Source organism: Lutjanus erythropterus, chromosome 1 (genome assembly GCF_056507025.1).
Source record: "Lutjanus erythropterus isolate fLutEry1 chromosome 1, fLutEry1.hap2, whole genome shotgun sequence".
NCBI classification, from domain to species: Eukaryota; Metazoa; Chordata; class Actinopteri; order Lutjaniformes; family Lutjanidae; genus Lutjanus; species Lutjanus erythropterus.
In genome coordinates this window covers 10,724,663-10,741,844 of record NC_139317.1, presented here as the reverse complement: position 1 = coordinate 10,741,844, position 17,182 = coordinate 10,724,663, and the positions used below count along the sequence as shown (strand labels likewise).

General features: G+C 41.1%; 1 protein-coding gene across 12 annotated transcripts in view; it reads left to right on the top strand.

Annotated features, from left to right (window-relative positions):
* myo9aa (myosin IXAa) overlaps positions 1-17,182 on the top strand; it is a 160,490-nt gene that overhangs the window by 127,690 nt on the left and 15,618 nt on the right. For 11 of the 12 annotated variants that reach the window (XM_084740127.1, XM_084739993.1, XM_084739754.1 and 8 more), the window contains 11 exons: positions 1,590-1,730; positions 2,257-2,296; positions 2,400-2,522; positions 5,536-5,616; positions 5,840-5,950; positions 9,987-10,109; positions 11,676-11,825; positions 12,644-12,963; positions 13,646-15,364; positions 16,518-16,617; positions 16,842-17,075. In XM_084740127.1, coding sequence (XP_084596253.1) covers positions 1,590-1,730; positions 2,257-2,296; positions 2,400-2,522; positions 5,536-5,616; positions 5,840-5,950; positions 9,987-10,109; positions 11,676-11,825; positions 12,644-12,963; positions 13,646-15,364; positions 16,518-16,617; positions 16,842-17,075 — 3,142 coding nt within the window. The remainder of the gene's footprint in view (positions 1-1,589; positions 1,731-2,256; positions 2,297-2,399; positions 2,523-5,535; positions 5,617-5,839; positions 5,951-9,986; positions 10,110-11,675; positions 11,826-12,643; positions 12,964-13,645; positions 15,365-16,517; positions 16,618-16,841; positions 17,076-17,182) is intronic. The other variant, XM_084740376.1, reaches the window with a different exon arrangement.

The window sequence follows — 17,182 nt, the reverse complement described above, 5'->3', positions numbered from 1 at the left end:
TGAGAAGTCACCCTCTCACACAGCTGTTTTTCTCTGAGCGTCTGACCCTTCACACACTGATAAATCCAGACTGTCAAACGGCTATTTTCAGTGTTTCTGAGGAAGTTCAAAAACCCTCACAGTCACAGCAGATCTTTGTTAATAAATTACTGTGTCAGAAAAAAATAAAGACACAGTATTGAAGCTGTGAAAAAATGTCAGTGTAGTGCAGGGGTCTGCAACCTGTACAGTACTATGGACAATTATTAAATTCTCTGTTTTCCTCAGAGACTTTTCTTCTTTTTTTTTTTTTTTGATTTGGTCCACATCTAACGTATAGTGAGAATTTAGAGTAGCCACCAGCAGAACGCACATTTCAGTTGACGAAATATTAAAACTTTTTCTTACTTTAGTGCATAGACTACACATTTCTACAGTTGAAGAATGTAAGAGTCACTTTAGCTCTACAACTGTGATAAGTGAGGGTTAAAATAACCATAATTTGTTAAAAAAATTTTTGCCAAAGTCACACGGAGCCACTGGAGAGGGTCAAAAGGGCCGCATGCAGCTCCAGAGCTGCAGGTTGCAGACCCGCCAGTGTCGTGCATGATTGTGACTGACACTGTATAGTTTAATTATTTCATTTTAATTTGCTGTATTTTCTGTATTTGGTGTATATATGTAATTGCAGATCCAGGCTTGGCATGTAAACAGTTAAACCAATCACAAGTAAACATATATTGTGTTTTTGTTTTTGTTTTTTACAGTATAGCCCTAAAAGTTTGGATCTTTATGGCTGTGTGGACAACACTAGTTGTCAAACACAGCCAGTTAACCCTTATACAAACAAAATATTTAATATACAAGGACTACTGAGGGGTCCCAAAAATATCATCATGGCAAAATAATTTATTTCTTATCTCTTCTCAAACCATTATTAGTTATGTAATTAATGTCATCTGACAAAGATTATTATCATTTTAGGAAAGTTACTGATACATTTGCATGTTGTGTAAAATGAAAATATATGACAGTTGAGGAAATCTGTGTCTGCTGTGAAATAAATTAGGACCCACAGAAAATAAGAACTCAATATAGTTCGATCTGTTAAAACTGCACCGGTGAAATTGGGTGGTTTCGACTGGGGTACCCCAGGACCCCAATATATGATTATTAAAGAAAAAAAAAAAACTTATGAAAAAACGTACAGCAGTAAGTAAGATTTAGATGAATATCTAATGAACATCAGGCACATGCTGACCGGAATATCTTGTTGTTTTTGTTGTTTTTTTTTTAATCATGCTTGATAGCAGGTTGCATGTAAATGAATCTTTAGCACTTTAATAAAAAGATTAAATACCTTAAAGTTAATAAATCTTTCACTCTGTAAAAGTGAATGTATTCTACGTTGAATTTATAAAATAAAAGAGGACAGAAAAAAGTTGCTTTTCACTCATAGCTGTATGTATGATTATATTTTAATAATCTACAGATCAATTATGAAATCTATGTAGATAGATATGAAGCTTCATCGGTGTCTTGTAGTGTAAAAGATATAATTTTGTAAACTAATGACTTTTTTTGCTGCCTGTGTGTGTTTTGTCTTGAAGGAGTTCTCCGGGCCTCGGCTGGAATGGGCGTGTTGGTCGACAGAGCCGCTTGTCGTCCAGCAGCTCCACCACAGAAGAAGACGGCATCTTCGTCAACTCTGCCAGCAGCAAACTCCTGGAAAGAGCCCACGACATCCTCATGTCAGTAACACGATGCTGCCACAGTTATGCAACTTTTGCAATTTTCTGCAATAATTTAGTTTTTCTAATTTTACATTTTTTTTTTTTTTTTTATTTAAATGTGAAGCTATTGTCAGAATAGTTTGACTGTACTGTTATTTATTGCTGTGGTCAGCCGTGTGGCCTCGAGACATCCCTAAAACTGAAAGAAAGTTCAAACTCAGTGTCAGCCAACATCTGCCCTGCTGAAGTTTCCTCCAGTGATCTCTGCATTCCTACCAGCTCCAAGGGTGCTGTTCTGCAGCTGACCCTGACCTCTGACCTCCCCGCGGAGGGAACAAGTGGAAAGAGAATTTCCCCACAGGGATGAATAAAGTTCTTACATTATTGACAGGGATATGACCCACATGGGAAGAATTTCTGGAATTAATTCAATGCTTTGTTGACCCAACTCACCTGTTGATTTAAAGAGAAAATGAGGGATTTTGTTGCTCAGAGCAGACTAGACTTCTAGATTAACTTTTCTGTTTTTGTTTTTTATAAACAGGAGGAACAAAAACTACAAATCTAAGCCAGTTCTTCCCAAGGTACAGTACAGTATTTGGTTAATTTATCATAATAGAAGGCATAGACTTTAATGTAGTGTTACATTATCCACATTACGACCTAACTGTGACTTTACACCTGCAGCATTTACTGAATGTTAAGTCCCTGAAGTACCTCAGCAACCTGACGCTTCACGACCGCATCACCAAGTCCCTGCTTCACCTCCACAAGAAGAAGAAACCACCCAGTATCAGCGCACAGTTCCAGGTCAGGCACACACACACACACACACACACACACACACACACACACACACACACACACACACACACTCACAGTGCAGAGCTCGATGATTTGCCAGTCAGTGCTCTCACCGTAAAAATAACACGATTAGGCCGAGCCGGAGCGAGGAATCTCCCTCCAGCTGTGAATCCGATAAAAACAAGGTGTGTCCTTTACAACTGGCTCTGGGTGGAGACGTCACCCTATGACTCTGGCTGCCCACGGCCTTTACTGTCCACTGTCTTATCCCTGTATTTTGTCCATAATGTCCGTGAAGTCCATTACGTAGTTCACACACCCACCCAAAAGTCTTAAAAAGTATGACAGCATGTCTGGGAATTTAAGAAAAAAAAAAGATTGAATAAATGTCTCATAAAAAAAATACTTTCGATTTGGTGAGAAAGTATAAAGTTTGGCATTTCAAAGTTTCTGACACACTCTGAGTAATGTTCACTTTATAAGGAGATGAGACCATGAAACAGGTGACTGTAATGATTCTTTTAGAGAATAAAAGCAGCCTCGAACCAAAAATGAGCTTATTCCCACCATTGAAAGGTTCAGTGTGTAAGATTTAGGTAAATCTAACGGCAGAAATGAAATATAGTATTCATAAGTATGTTTTCATTAATTTATCATCATCTGAAAATAAGAATAATTGTGTTTTTGTTACCTTAGAATGAGACGTTCATATCTACAGAAGGCGCAGGTGCTCTTCCATGTGGGCCGCCATGTTTCTACAGTAGCCCAGAACAGACAAACAAAACACTTAGGAGTTTTGCTGCCTGTGTAGGTTCTCTAACACCAGAGATATTCAACAGCCCCTTCTGAGCTGTGATTCTTGATTCAGTTCAATTCAAGATTCTTGGATTCTTGGTGATATCTAGTGAACCGGCCCTCTGGCAACCAACTTTTCAGGTTCCAAACCAGTTTATATTTGGTGGAATGAATGAATGTATATGAGATTATTCAGACGCTTAAACCACAAATAAAACCCATCGTCATCGAACAGCACAATACATCAGCATCATCTAAACATGAACCTAAACAACGTGAATTATAATCTCATTAGAGTATCGCTCCAGGAGAAATCCCACAGTACAAACACACAAGCACCACCTCATAAACACAAAACAGTAAAACCAAATTATCTCTCACACGTTACTTTTCTCCCTCGTTCCCATGGTTCAAAAAGAAACTCAGAAAGAGCAAAAACATTTGCAGATGCTCAGAATAGTTCAAAATTAGCTGCGTGAACAAGTACATTACTGGTTCCATGTCGGAAAAAGGCCAAACTCGTGGCCTGCGGGCCAAATCTGGCCCCCAACAAGGTGCCAAGTGGACATCTGATAATCTTCTAATTCACAATGAAAATAAATTGATTCATACTGTTTTTCCCAGGAAGGAGGAACACATATGGTACTTTCATGTGATGGGATAAATGAGGCTGGCGGTAACAGAGGGAGGCTGATCTTTGCATGATGGTGTTTCAGGCTGTGCAGAGCTGTAAGATCACATGATGAGCCATGCAGGAGAAGACAACTGTTAGCTGAAGAGGAGCAAAAGTTATGCAGAAATTAGGATAATTAAGATCCCACAAATGTGCATTTCATTCTAAAACAGCATGAATATGCTGTTTATTCTCCCCCTGGTTGTTTTTGTTTTTGTTTTTCGTTTATCATTTCAGTGACAGCATGATAGAAGAGGTTTCAACTGTTTCCAAAGCATTTACAAGTAAAAATTATTATTAAATGCAGCAAAACATCTGATTGATCTGTCAATCTTTGCACCAAGTTAATTTAGTTAATATGCAAAGTTAAAGGAATAATCTGCAACATTTTCTGGGGAAAAAATATAAACTTCTGTTATGCAATCTCTTTCAATCATCACTTATACCTGCCAGAAGTGTGTAGTGGTGGCTGTATGCTGTATGATGCGTGACTCCACCTTTAATAAGTCAGATTACTTGAAAATAAAGAAAGATTGAGTTATGCCTAAAGCCTCTTAATCATTATTTACTTATTTAATGTTCTGCTAAATAATGTTATTATTAATGTTTGTTTATTATCTGGCCTTGGGTCAGAACTGGGCCCCGGGCAAAGTAAGTTTAGTATGGCTGTCTTACACTCTTGGAAGGGGAGGGTGAGGCGAGCGGTATTCTAATAGTTGCAATCTTCAAACTCGTCCTTTTAAACTATTGGAAACAGATGAAAATGTTGTATCATTTGTTAGCAGATGATTTTCTTTAAAATGTGAGATAAGTGAGACTGAAAATTAGCATTAACATTCAGAATAATCTGGTTATCCTCAGGTCAAGAAAAGCAACACGGCAACAGAAACACTTCAGTCAAAAACTGCTCTATTTTCTCCCTGATGTCTTTGAACATGAACTGTGCGCTCCGGCTGTTGGAGGTAGAGACGAGTGCTGAGGCCCCTCAGCTCTGGCAGGCAGCCCTGGCCCCAGTGTGTGTGTGTGTGTGTGTGTGTGTGTGTGTGTGTGTGTGTGTGTGTGTGTGGATGACTTCACTTCCCACATCCTGTGCTGCGTTGATTGCTTTAATCTCCCATGGAGGGGGAGGAGACTGAATTCCTCCTCCTGCCACTGAAGTATCACACACACATGCTGCTCACACACATGGCCATATGTTTACACACACACACACGCACACACACAAACACACAACAACTGCACATGGAGACACTACACACATGGTTTCTTCTTTTTTTTGTTGACATATTGCTGATATTTATGATCCAAGGCAGTGACTTTAGTCTTTACTCACAGATGGAACCACCTGACTTTGACTACTGCCTGTCAAACAACTGTGGAGAAACACACACACACACACACACACACACACACACACACACACACACATACACACACACACACACACACACACACACACACACACACACACACATACACACACACACACACACACTGCCTCTGTACGTGTCTTTCTGTTAAATTTGTCTTCTGTGTCTCTTTGTCCTGCAGGCCTCCCTCAATAAGCTAATGGAGACTCTGGGTCAGTCTGAGCCTTATTTTGTCAAGTGCATCCGTTCCAATGCTGAGAAGGTACCGAGCATCGTGCTCTGCGGCCACTTTGGCTGTTTTGGTTTAGTTTTCAAAGCATTTTTTCATTTCCTTTGAAGTTTGAACTTTTCTAAAGCTGTTTATCATTTCCCCCCCCTCTTCTCTTCTCTTCTTCTCGTTCTGTAACCTCTGCTGCCTTTTCCTTTTTCTGTCACTCTCCTCGGTTGTCTTTTTTTTTCTCTCCCTCTGGCGTTCTCTCTCTCAGCTGCCCTTAAGGTTTAATGATAACCTGGTGCTGAGGCAGCTGCGCTACACAGGTATGCTGGAGACTGTGCGCATCCGGCAGTCGGGCTACAACATCAAGTACAGCTTCAAGGTAACACACACGCACACGTTTACACCCTGTAGATACTCTTTAAACGTCTTAATCCAGATTAACTGTCATTGATATACATATTTATTTGATATTTTCTTTTTATTTGAGTAAAAAGTCAACAGGTACAAAGCAGCTTACGTTTTAAACGTTTGCTTTTGAAGCCAAAGAAACAGAGAAGTCTGCAGCAGAGAACCAGAGAGGTTAAAATCCAACTGAAATCTGTTCTATAGCTCATAAACTCAGATATGTCTGTCTTGAGTTAATTTTTCCTTTACAAAAATGCCATGCATTTTGTCATACATGTGTTGACATCACCTGTTATTCTAAACGTGCACGCTTTAGATACGCCAAGAAATCGTGATGGCATCTGAACCGAGTGCAAGACCTGAAAACAAAAGTCATTTTTAAAACTGCTTCCATGTTTTCTATAATCGTCTTACATCAGCTGAGAATCCCAAGACACTTGGTAATGATTTGTCATTAATGTAATTTTGTAGTTAATACAGGAAATAACAAAAAAAACAAACAAATACGATAACAAATACAACACACGTTTATTTTCACAAATACTTGCATGTTTACCACTAAGTGCTCAGTTGTAGAATATAACTAAGTAAACGTAGTAAATTTACTCAGGCACTACGTTACTTGTATTTTTACTTGAGTGCTTCTATTTTCTGCTTCTGTATACTCTTGTTCCACTGGATAGGAAATAATGAACTTCTTTTACATTTAAAAGAAAGCTGTAGTCACTAGATGTGTTTTAAGAGTAAGATTTTACAAACAAAACATATCTGTTTATAAAAAATATGCATTGTTGAAGATGAACGACCTAATAGCATCTAAAATAGTTAAAATAAGCTCCTTCTGAACCAGATTATACATTAGAATACTACTGACATGTTAAAACACATGAATAAAAATAATTGGAGTCATATCTCTGCATTATAAATACTTAATTATAATAATAATAATAATAATAATTACACAACATTCACCAGTGGCAGTACCTGATGTTCATCTGCTGTTGAGCAAATGTTATTTGTAAAGAAGATTTCTCTCTATTCTTGGCACAAAAGTGGGAATAAATAGGAACAAAAACAAAATAAACAACCACAAACATCAGTATCATCATCAGCTGTCAACCATAGTTCAAACATCCCTACTGACACTGTAATAGTTCCATGCCTTTTAGCTTAGTATTATCTGAATGCAGGACTTTAACCTGTAACAGAGTATTTTAAAAGCATAGTTCACCCAAAAATGAAAATTCAGTCATCATCCACTCACCCTCATGTTGATTAAAGGTTGGGGTTTAGTTTTTCAGGCCACAAAACACTGCTGGAGTTTCACCCGACCTTCAGTCGGCATGAGGGTGAGTAGATAATGACTGAATTTTCATTTTTGAGTGAACTGTCCCTTTAAATTGCAGCATTGCTACTTTTACTATTATTTTTTCCACTGCTGTTGGTAGTCCACACACAATGAATTACATAAGATTATGAAAAGAATGGCGCAAAATCATAGAAGTAAAGATATTTGGGTTTTCTTTCATCTCTAAAGCTCAGAAAATACTGGATCATCCACTTTTACAACATATAATAATGTTTTTTCATTATTCCTCCTCTACGACTGGTAAATACCCACATTTTAGACTCCATAACCTCAGTTTTCACCTTAGCTTTTAGTTAGAAAAAAGTAGTTTTCTCCCATCCCAGCTGGAGAATCATTTATCAAACCTGACACGCCACAGAGGACATCACACAACAGCTTTCACAGGCTGAGTGAGTAGAACTAACCATGACGTGTGAACTGACCTTTGTGTGTAAAACTGGTGGAGTTCCCCTTTAAATGACGTCTTTCCTGACCGTTCTAACAGACCCACTTCATCTTCATCTATATTTCGATCTTTTTATTGAAATGAGGAGTATCATGTTTGATCCGGGAAGCAAACACCGGACAGCGGATCATATTAACATGTTCCCTCTGTGCAGAATCAGACATGTGCAGACCAGATCACTGAAGCTCGATCAGCCTCGCCGCTCAAACGACACTCAGGTTTCCATGGGTTTACGCGCCCGTGATCGCTGATTTCGTTCGAGCCTCGGTTCACTGTGTGCTCCGTCAGGAGGGAATTATGGGGGACGTGAGGTGGCAGCCATCTTAACCACGCTGGCTCTCATGAGAATGATGTCACCCTGTGAGAAACACTGTGTGACTAATAAAGCAGATCGTGTTTTATGCTGATTGGAAGTGAGTTTTTGGACGGAAAACGTTTGGGAGTGGCTCTCTCCCACTTCGGTTCTGTCTTACTTTACTTTCCATTTTGTGGTTTTGAAGGTTCGTCCGTGCCAGCCGTGTCATGTCGAGGTTTTAGCCAAAGATTAAGTCACTGTGAGAGTCACTTCACCAAATCACAACTTATTTTCCCATGAAACCGCAGTGTATCTACTGTAGCCGTGCAGAGAGTTTGGGGTTTTATTTGCTGCACTTGTGAGATCGTCGCTGCTAAGACTGCTGCTGCTTCGCAAATACAATCAATCATTTATGGCGCTGAAAAGCTCTGAAAGTGAGTCATTTCAGAGACATTTTAACAGCAGTGCCTGTGTCCAGAAATAATGTCCCAGTTACTGAGGATAATCCACAGACCTCACTGTTCTTTAATTTGACTTTCAGTGGAACATTTACTCATGTTGCACTTATGTACAATTTTGAGGTGTTTGTACTTAACTTGAAGTTATGATATGAAACATTTGCACATTAAAATGTATAAAAATGACTAAGCAAATGTTAGATATTTTGTTGAGTTGTGTACTTACATGATCCCAAATGTTTTCCAATAAACCCAGAAGGCAACAGTGTGTTTCATTTAGTCACCTGCTGCTGTTACTTCCAGGAAAACACAGGAGACAAGTCAGAGAGAGAGGAAGGAAGTTGGCAAACATGACTAAACGTAACATGAACAAAAATTTAAAATATTACCTTGTCCATGTACAAGATTTCTAGGGCTGCAGCTAACGATTATTTTCATATTCGATTTTGGTTTGGTCCATAAAATGTCAGAAAATTGTGAAAAATGTCGATCAGTGTTTCCCAAAACTCGGGGTGAAGTCCTCAAATGTCACGTCTTGTCCACAATCCAAAGAAACTCAGTTTACTGTCTCAAAGGAGTAAAGAAACCAGAAAATATTCACATTTAAGAAGCTGAATGCATGACCAAAGTATTTAGTTTTCTATGATAATTAACTGAGAAAAGCAGAACACACTGAACTCTCATTTTTCCTTCGTTGTATTGGTGCTGTTACTTTTTCGACCACTGGAATAAAGTTCCCACAAACTTTTGAAAACTAATATAAAAATGCAATTATATATTTAGCTATTAGTGGTCTGACCTTTTAGTTTAAAACCGACACAACTGAGCGCAGAACTCATTAGACTGTAACTATCGTGATGAGCTCACTCGGATGGTTTTAGCATCAGACGTCGTCATTTGCCAGAAATTCCTCCAAACATATTTAGCGCTGCGGTCAGCACTAATGAGAAATATCTTGGGCATGGTATCACTGTGGAGGACTGTGCTGTTTCCCGACTCTTCGGAACAGAGCCTGTCCATTGTCCTCGGCTCTCTGAAACACTCCCCATGCTTGTAATTGTATAAACACAGCATCTGTTTCCCTGTCCACCCCCTGCAGCCCAGGGTGCAGAGCGGATTGAATTCAGACAATGGGCCTCAGTCTGAGGAGTGGGAGTTCAGCATATTTATGTCATGATGTTTGAACCCCTGCAAATATGGACATCGTGGACTTTTACCTGAAAACACATGCGCCCTGACCGCTTGTTTGTGCTGCAGAGATTCAAGGCTGCACTGTTTACATCCCCAACTGATGAATCCTGTGCTGGACTGAGTGTCAGAAAAACTGATGGCTTTAGCAGAAAGTAAACCTCATGTTAGACTCATTACTGGACAGAAATCTTGTGACACAAACACAAAACAGATGAGCTTATTTCTCATCGACACTTCTCCTTCTCTTCGTAGGATTTTGTGCATCACTTCCGCGTGCTGCTCCCAGAAGGCACCAGTGCCACCAGAGAGGGGATCCAGAAGTGTCTGGACCAGCTCGACCTCGAACCAGATGGGTACCAAGTGGGAAAGACGATGGTATTTACCCCCTGCTCTCCTTTTTTCTTTGCAGTTCTTAAAAATCAACTGGTCATTGTTGGCTACTTTTATGTTATTTTATTAAAGAAAGAAAGGAGAAACACTTTAAGTTAGAAGGAAATTTTATATGAGCAAATACTGCGATATGATATCATGGACTTTTTATCATGGTATTATTGTTGATTCTTGAGTTTTTGGAATTCATTTTGGGATTATTCATACATGACAACAGGTGGAGAAAAAAATGAAATCATGATTATTCTATTTTTGTTAACTTTACTCCGGTAACCTGTCTGCTTCCCGCTGCTACCTGCTGCTGCTGTTTGCACATTGAAATCATGGCGGGAAAAAGAAAGTCACTGAAAGTGAGATGCAGCAGCAAAACTACAGAAAACTATATTTTATATACAGCACTGTACTGTAGTATAGTGCATTGAATTTTACACAATACAGTAATTTTTAGAGTGACAGTCAATACAATTCAGCAAATAGTGAGGCTGCCTGTTTCATTGCTTATATACATGTGATAAATGTTAGTTAGATGATAATCTGCCTGACGAATAAAGAAAAAGAACAAAAAACAGTTGTAATAATCATCTAATAATAACGATCAATTTGACAGACGTGATCAACATAAATGGTTTACGCTATAATCTGTTTGTTATTACAAATTAATGTTACACTGTTGAGCTTTGTTCAGTTTAGATTTATTGATGGTTCCAAAGTTTCCATTAATACAGTGATTTTGTGTAAATTAATTAATATGGTACTCAGAATTATGGCTGCACAGTTGATCAAAATATTATCGAAACTGAACGTGGCCATGTGCAATATCCCAATTCCGATAGATGGAGTTTCTAGATAAAGGAAAAATGTGTGTGTTACAAAACAGCTTTATAATAAGAAAACATAAAACATATATTTGAATATTTCACACAGTCTGTGTCTGATGCAGCTTCTGAAACGTTTTGGATCAAGCTGAAAATATAAGATGTATATTTTAAAAAGCTGCTTCAGGGGTTCAGTAAGTTAAATAAAGTCACAATGTATAATCCAGAGTAAAATGAAAAAGAAAACATTAAGGCTCGTTAAACTGCATGTTATTACGTGTTTTACATTATATTATCTGTTGGAAAATTCCTGTCCAGGACTCAAAATATATGCACTCAAAATAATGTGGGGTTTTTCAATAACACAATCAGGGTCAGTTTATTAAACTGTTAAATTACACCAGCTATAAATAGAGTCACAGATGTGGGGAAAGGATGGTGTCGGGGATAACCTCATATTACCTGACAGCATCCTCCCTCTCAAGACAAGGATGTAATGAAGACAGTGTCCCATATTTGGTCAGTCCACGGTATGAATGAGGCCTGATGGCGGGGCTCCGTGCCTTCAGGATGGTGTCTATATAATTAGAGGATCATACCTGACATACTTGTGACCGTGTGTCCGGCCAGGGATTTCACAGAGACTGTGTGTGTGTGTGTGTTTCTCATAACCCCGTTCTTCATTAAGTGTGTGTGTGTTTCCCCGTGCTGACTCCTTCATGGTTCCTCCCCTCAGGTGTTTTTGCGGGAGGCCGAGCGCCAGCAGCTGCAGGCCTTACTCCACGGAGAAGTTCTCAGACGTATCGTCATGCTGCAGCGGCGATTCAGAGCCCAGCTGGAGAGGAAACAGTTTGTCAGGATGAGAGAAGCAGCGATCTGCATCCAGGTACAGTCCAGTTCAGTCACTTTTTGTTGTTCTTGTTTTGGAAGATGCTCCTTAGAATCAGGGCTGGAACTAAAGATTATTTTCATCGTAGATTAATCTTCCGATTATTTTCACAATTGATTGATTAATCGTTTAGTCTATAAAATGTCGAAAACTTGTGAAAAATGCTCATCACAATTTCTCAGAGCCCAAAGGAGTCCAAAACCCAGAGATCATTCATTTATTGTCATAGATGACAAAGAAAAGCAGCAATTCCTCAAATTGAAGAAACCAGAACCAGCTCATTTTTGTTTGAAAAATGCTGATTAATTGATTATCAAAATCGAGAAATTCATTCACTATTATTTCTTATGGAATTTGAGTGTAATGGTATTTATATTGTGATGATATGGTCATATGATATTATAGTTTTACGGCACATTTTAATGAAAAACTAACAAATTACTCATTCATTTTAATTTACTTAAGTGAAAAAATATGGTGTATGTGTATGTCTTTTTGAAGTTAACCAGATCTTTGAAATTTAGTGCTTTTAATTTGGTAAAGACTGGGATTGTTGGTTCTTTATAAGTGGTTTAAATCTGTGTGTATTTCCATTTCAAAGTAAGCTTATCACTCACAGATATGACCAGTGTAGTTTGGATTTAGTTCATTTTTCCTTCCCATAAAAGAAAATTGAGATGACCCTTTCAAAAAATATGCTCCTACTTCTTATGAAGATGTTGTACTCAGTGAGCGTGACAATGGGTTTATCTAATTTAAAAAAAAGCATAATTTAAGTATCATGAAAGTAATAAATCATTGTTATCTCCTCACAGAAATGGTGGCGTCTGTATCGGCCCATAGAAGAGGAGGAAGAGGAGGACGTGGTTTTTGACCCTGCTGTCCAGGAGGGGGCAGCTTTGTGCCTGCAGAGACACTGGCGGGGTTACAGGGAGCGTCAGAGGTTCAGGCAGTGGAAGGAAGCCGCTCTGGTGCTGCAGAGGGCTTGGAGGTTATGGCTCCACCGGCGCTGCGCAGCAGCTCTGGTCATTCAGACGGCCTGGCGCTGTCATCAAGCCAGAGAAGCCTACCTGCGTCTGTACGCGGCTGTGCTACAACTACAGGCCGTCAGCAGAGGCTACCTCACCAGGGAGAGGTAAACCACACTGTAACACACCTTTAACCTTTTCATTAGAAGTAGCACATGTTCTGTTTTTCATTGCTAGCAATAAAAGCGTGCTAGTGTAAAACTTCATTTTAATCAAGTTTGATTTAAACAGACAGAAACAACATTTGCACAAGTAGAACACTTCAAACTGACCATTAAATCCATAAATTGCACAACACACAAATAACAGTAAAACATTAGAACAACAGAGCACAATTTAAACCCTGCATCCTGCAGGAAACCCTCTTTATATGCAATTAAAATGCCATCATTTAACAAAAACAAACATTTTCACATTTTAATAAAGGCTCAATACTCAATACTCAATAAAATAATTTCTAAAGGTAGGTGACTGCATGATATTTGCTCAAGCTCATGCAAAACCAGATTAATCTTTGCACACAGCTCCTGCAGTGTATTTGGCCATTGTTCAGTCAGTGTGCTTATAGAGCTGGCTCGGTAAGAGCATGCCATTATGCAAGCAATCCAACCCAAAGCAGCTCTACAATCAGCTGAGCTGCTGAGAACAAGACTTTTAATATCAAACTTTGAGTTTGGTCAATACTTGAGGCAGTAATAAATTGTTATGAATAACTTTAGCTCAGGCAATAGGAGAAAGACAGTAGTTTAACATCAGATGAAGCTGTAACCATGCCTTCTTGATTGACAGCTTCAAAAACCTGAGACAAGAAAGACTGAGGGAGAAGAAGGAGCAGCAGGAGAAGCTGCTCCAGCTGCAGAATGGCCAGGTGAGACTCTCGCCAGAAGAAGAGGAGGAGTCGCCAGAGAAAATCATGGGATTGGATCTCAGCACGTGGGAGGATCGTTCTTATGAGCAGCGAGAAAGGAGCCTCCAAATCCTCAGCAGCCAGGACGGAGCCATTAAGGAGGAAGGAGAAGGAAGGAGCCCGTCTAAAACCCAAACTGAAGCACCGCCCTCAGTCCCGACATCCACCGTGGTGGTGCGAGAGAGGTCTAGGACTGTCGATGAGCCCAGCCAGAAAACCACCCGTGCCAAGAGGGAGAGCCGGCGGATGAGGGAGCTGGAGCAGGCCAAGTTCAGCCTGGAGCTCCTCAAGGTGCGGGCGACCAGCGGCGGAGCCTCGTCGCCATCTGAGGAGCGGCGTTGGTCTGTGGAGCTGGTGCCCCCTTCGACGCCGCCTCTGCGTTCTCCACAGGGCACGCCGGACAGCCAGAGCTCCAAAGGCAGCTTTGAGCTCCTCAGCATGGACGAAGAGCCGCCGAAGGCTACAGAGGAGGTGACGGACACCGAGGACCTCTTGTCCCCTGTTCCTCCAGAACCCGAGCCTCATGTGGAAGTCATTTCAACAAGCCCGAAGCCAGTCGAACCACACAGGACAGGAGTTTCTGATGAGACTAAAATGGATCTTGCAGCTTCCTCTGCCCCAACACATCCGCCCAAAATCGAGAACTACCTCCCTACTTTTTACGTCCCTGCAAGTGAGGGCAGCAGCTCCCGTCGTCCTGTAGAAGAGCCTCAACAAATCATAGAGGCAGCCGTCTCTACAGCCACCTCCACTGTCACCAAGCCCCTCAAAGAGAGGCGAGAGTCAGCGCGTCGACCGGTGGTGGTGGTCATCAGCATGCAGAAAGAAACTCCACTGAGCGAAGAGCTGAGTGACCTCGTCCGTCCCCCTGTGGAGGTCCGAGACTCTGCAGCCCAGACGGGGGAGTTGACACCATCGCCGCAGAAAGCAGCACCGGCTCCTGCGCCTCAAGCTCCCGTCCCCGCTCCTACCTCCTCTACTGTCCCTGCGGCTGACCAGGCCGTCATCGAGAAGCTGGTGCGACTGAACGAGGAGAAGGAGGAGCGGCAGCGCAACCAGCAGCAGCAGAATGAGAAGGAGATGATGGAGCAGATCAGGCAGCAGAAAGAAGCGCTGGAGCGACAGCGGCTTTTCTTCGCTCAGTACGAGAGAGACATGTTCGAGAAGCAGCGAGGAGAAGCTCTGCAGAGGATACAGCAGAGCCGACAGGCCGGACAAGATGCAGGTGGTGCTGCAACCTCCACAAAGCCCCTCAGACCCAGCTCACTGCTGATCGAGAGAACGGCAGGACAGGCTCCTCACGCCAGAACGTGGTCAGACTCCACCGCCCTGTCGGTGCACTCACCCCCGGGTGTAGACCCACAGGGCCGGGCCCCCCAACCCCAGCTGCCTCCTCCACCTGCCTCCGCTCCCAGAGAGAAACGCAGGCCTGTCGCTGAGGGCTGGGCGCCCAAACTCACACTGGAGTCCAAAGATGGAGGAGGAACCAGAGCGAGAGCTGCTGCCAAGAAGCCACCAAGTAACCAGGTCACCACAGTTAGTCTGACGGATAAACCAGGAAACATCTTCTTCTCTCCAAAGGACAAAGTGACATTTACAAAGTGAGTAATCAATTCAGACATCACTGTTGTTTTACTTACACTATTATTGCATTCACATGCTTTTTGGTTGGCTCCATTTTTCTGAGTTGAGAAGTTTGAGTTGAGTTGGTGTTTTCATGAACTTTTAAGTCATAATGCGCAAACAATATAGACGCTACAAAAGGCAGGTTAGGGTCGTTGTTGTTGTATTTGTAGCGTGTGATTTGTCTGTCACTAGTATCCCAGGGATTTAAGTTGCTATCAAGTATACTGAAACAGTGTGAAGCTTTTATTTCGAAATGATTTTGTCCCAGACATGTTGCTGCACCACTACAATATCAAAAACCATAAAATACTATATTACCTCAATTGTTATCAGTGTTAATGCTAATAAACAACTTTTCTAACTAATCTAGGTCACTATGTGGACAGCAACTAACAGTTACAGCCTAATACCATATTACAAATTACATGTTAGCAAGTAATTATTGTGCAATACATGAATTGATTAGAAGAACAGACAACAACTCTTGATATTGAATGCAAAATATGTATGTTTTTCTTGTTTTGTTTTGATTTTCTTTTGAATTTTCTTTAACTTTTTGAATGTAAAAATGCGGGGGAGGGGGAGATGCCTGTGCATTTCCCTCAAATCTGAGATTCAGACTTACCTGGACAGCCTGGATTTGATATGTAACAAATTCCAAAACCAATAACTGTCTATTATTCAAATGCCAAAGAAACCTGAAACCCGAAGTGTAGAGCGGCCTGGTCCGTACAGACAACAGGGAGTTAGCAATAGCTGTGTCATCCACTGCCAGTCACGTGTTAACAAGCTAACAAAGAACATAAACAGATAAAAGATGCTAACTTTGCCCACCTTTTTGATGCGTCTGCTAGTTGCCAGTTTTGGTTCACAGCTGCCTCCTCATCTGAAACTGGGTCTGACTGAGGCTCAAACATGCGTGGGCTGAAACTCTGTGATGTTTCCTTGAACGCTGAGGCGAGCCATCTTGATGCAAAACCTTTTATGTGGTAAAACCACGATAAACAAAATATTAATCATAGCAGCAACTTACTTTAAAATGTGTCTGGAGAGGAATTTTAATGATTTTTTAATTTAGATTTACATAATAACATTTTGTATTTATGTTTTCCTCTTTTTGTCTATCAGGTTTGACAGTGATGCTGTCAGTAAAGAAACACCTGCAGCTGTTCCAAGGGAAGGGCCTGCACCGGCCTCCAAACCTGCCAAAGGAACAAAAGCACGGGATGTAAGCAGTCTCCTCTTTTTGTTTTAAAAAATAGATCTATAGCATGTGTTTGCAAGTTTGCAAGAGTGCCTTTTTGGTGTTGTGAATGAATTAATGAATCATGACCAGATATTTTCCGATCTTCACTAAAATCGAGTCGGCTGACCAACATGAAGAACAAAATGCACTGAAGCTCCTTAAAGGTGTCTTTTAAACACTCTGTTATCACTTCTGGTAAACTCCAGGTCGGCAGAGCGGGCCAAAAAAAGAAAGCCAGAATGGCACGGACCCGCTCCGACTTCCTCACCCGCGCCCCCATCCTCTCAGTCGAGGGCGATTCGGACGAGGATGACTATGAAGGCGACAGCCCCGTCAGCCCCGTCAGCCCCGTCAGCCCCCGTCATTACACTCTGCCCCTCCCCAAACAGAGCTTCACGGAGGCGGGCTTAGGAGAGTCCTGTTTCAGTGACTCAGACATGGTAACGGGCTCCATCCAAGCCAACAGTGGCCCCTCTCTGCGTTCTTAAAGCTCGACTTCTCTTTGTCACTTCTAACCCCCTCAAGCAGAGAGAGAGCTCAGATCTGC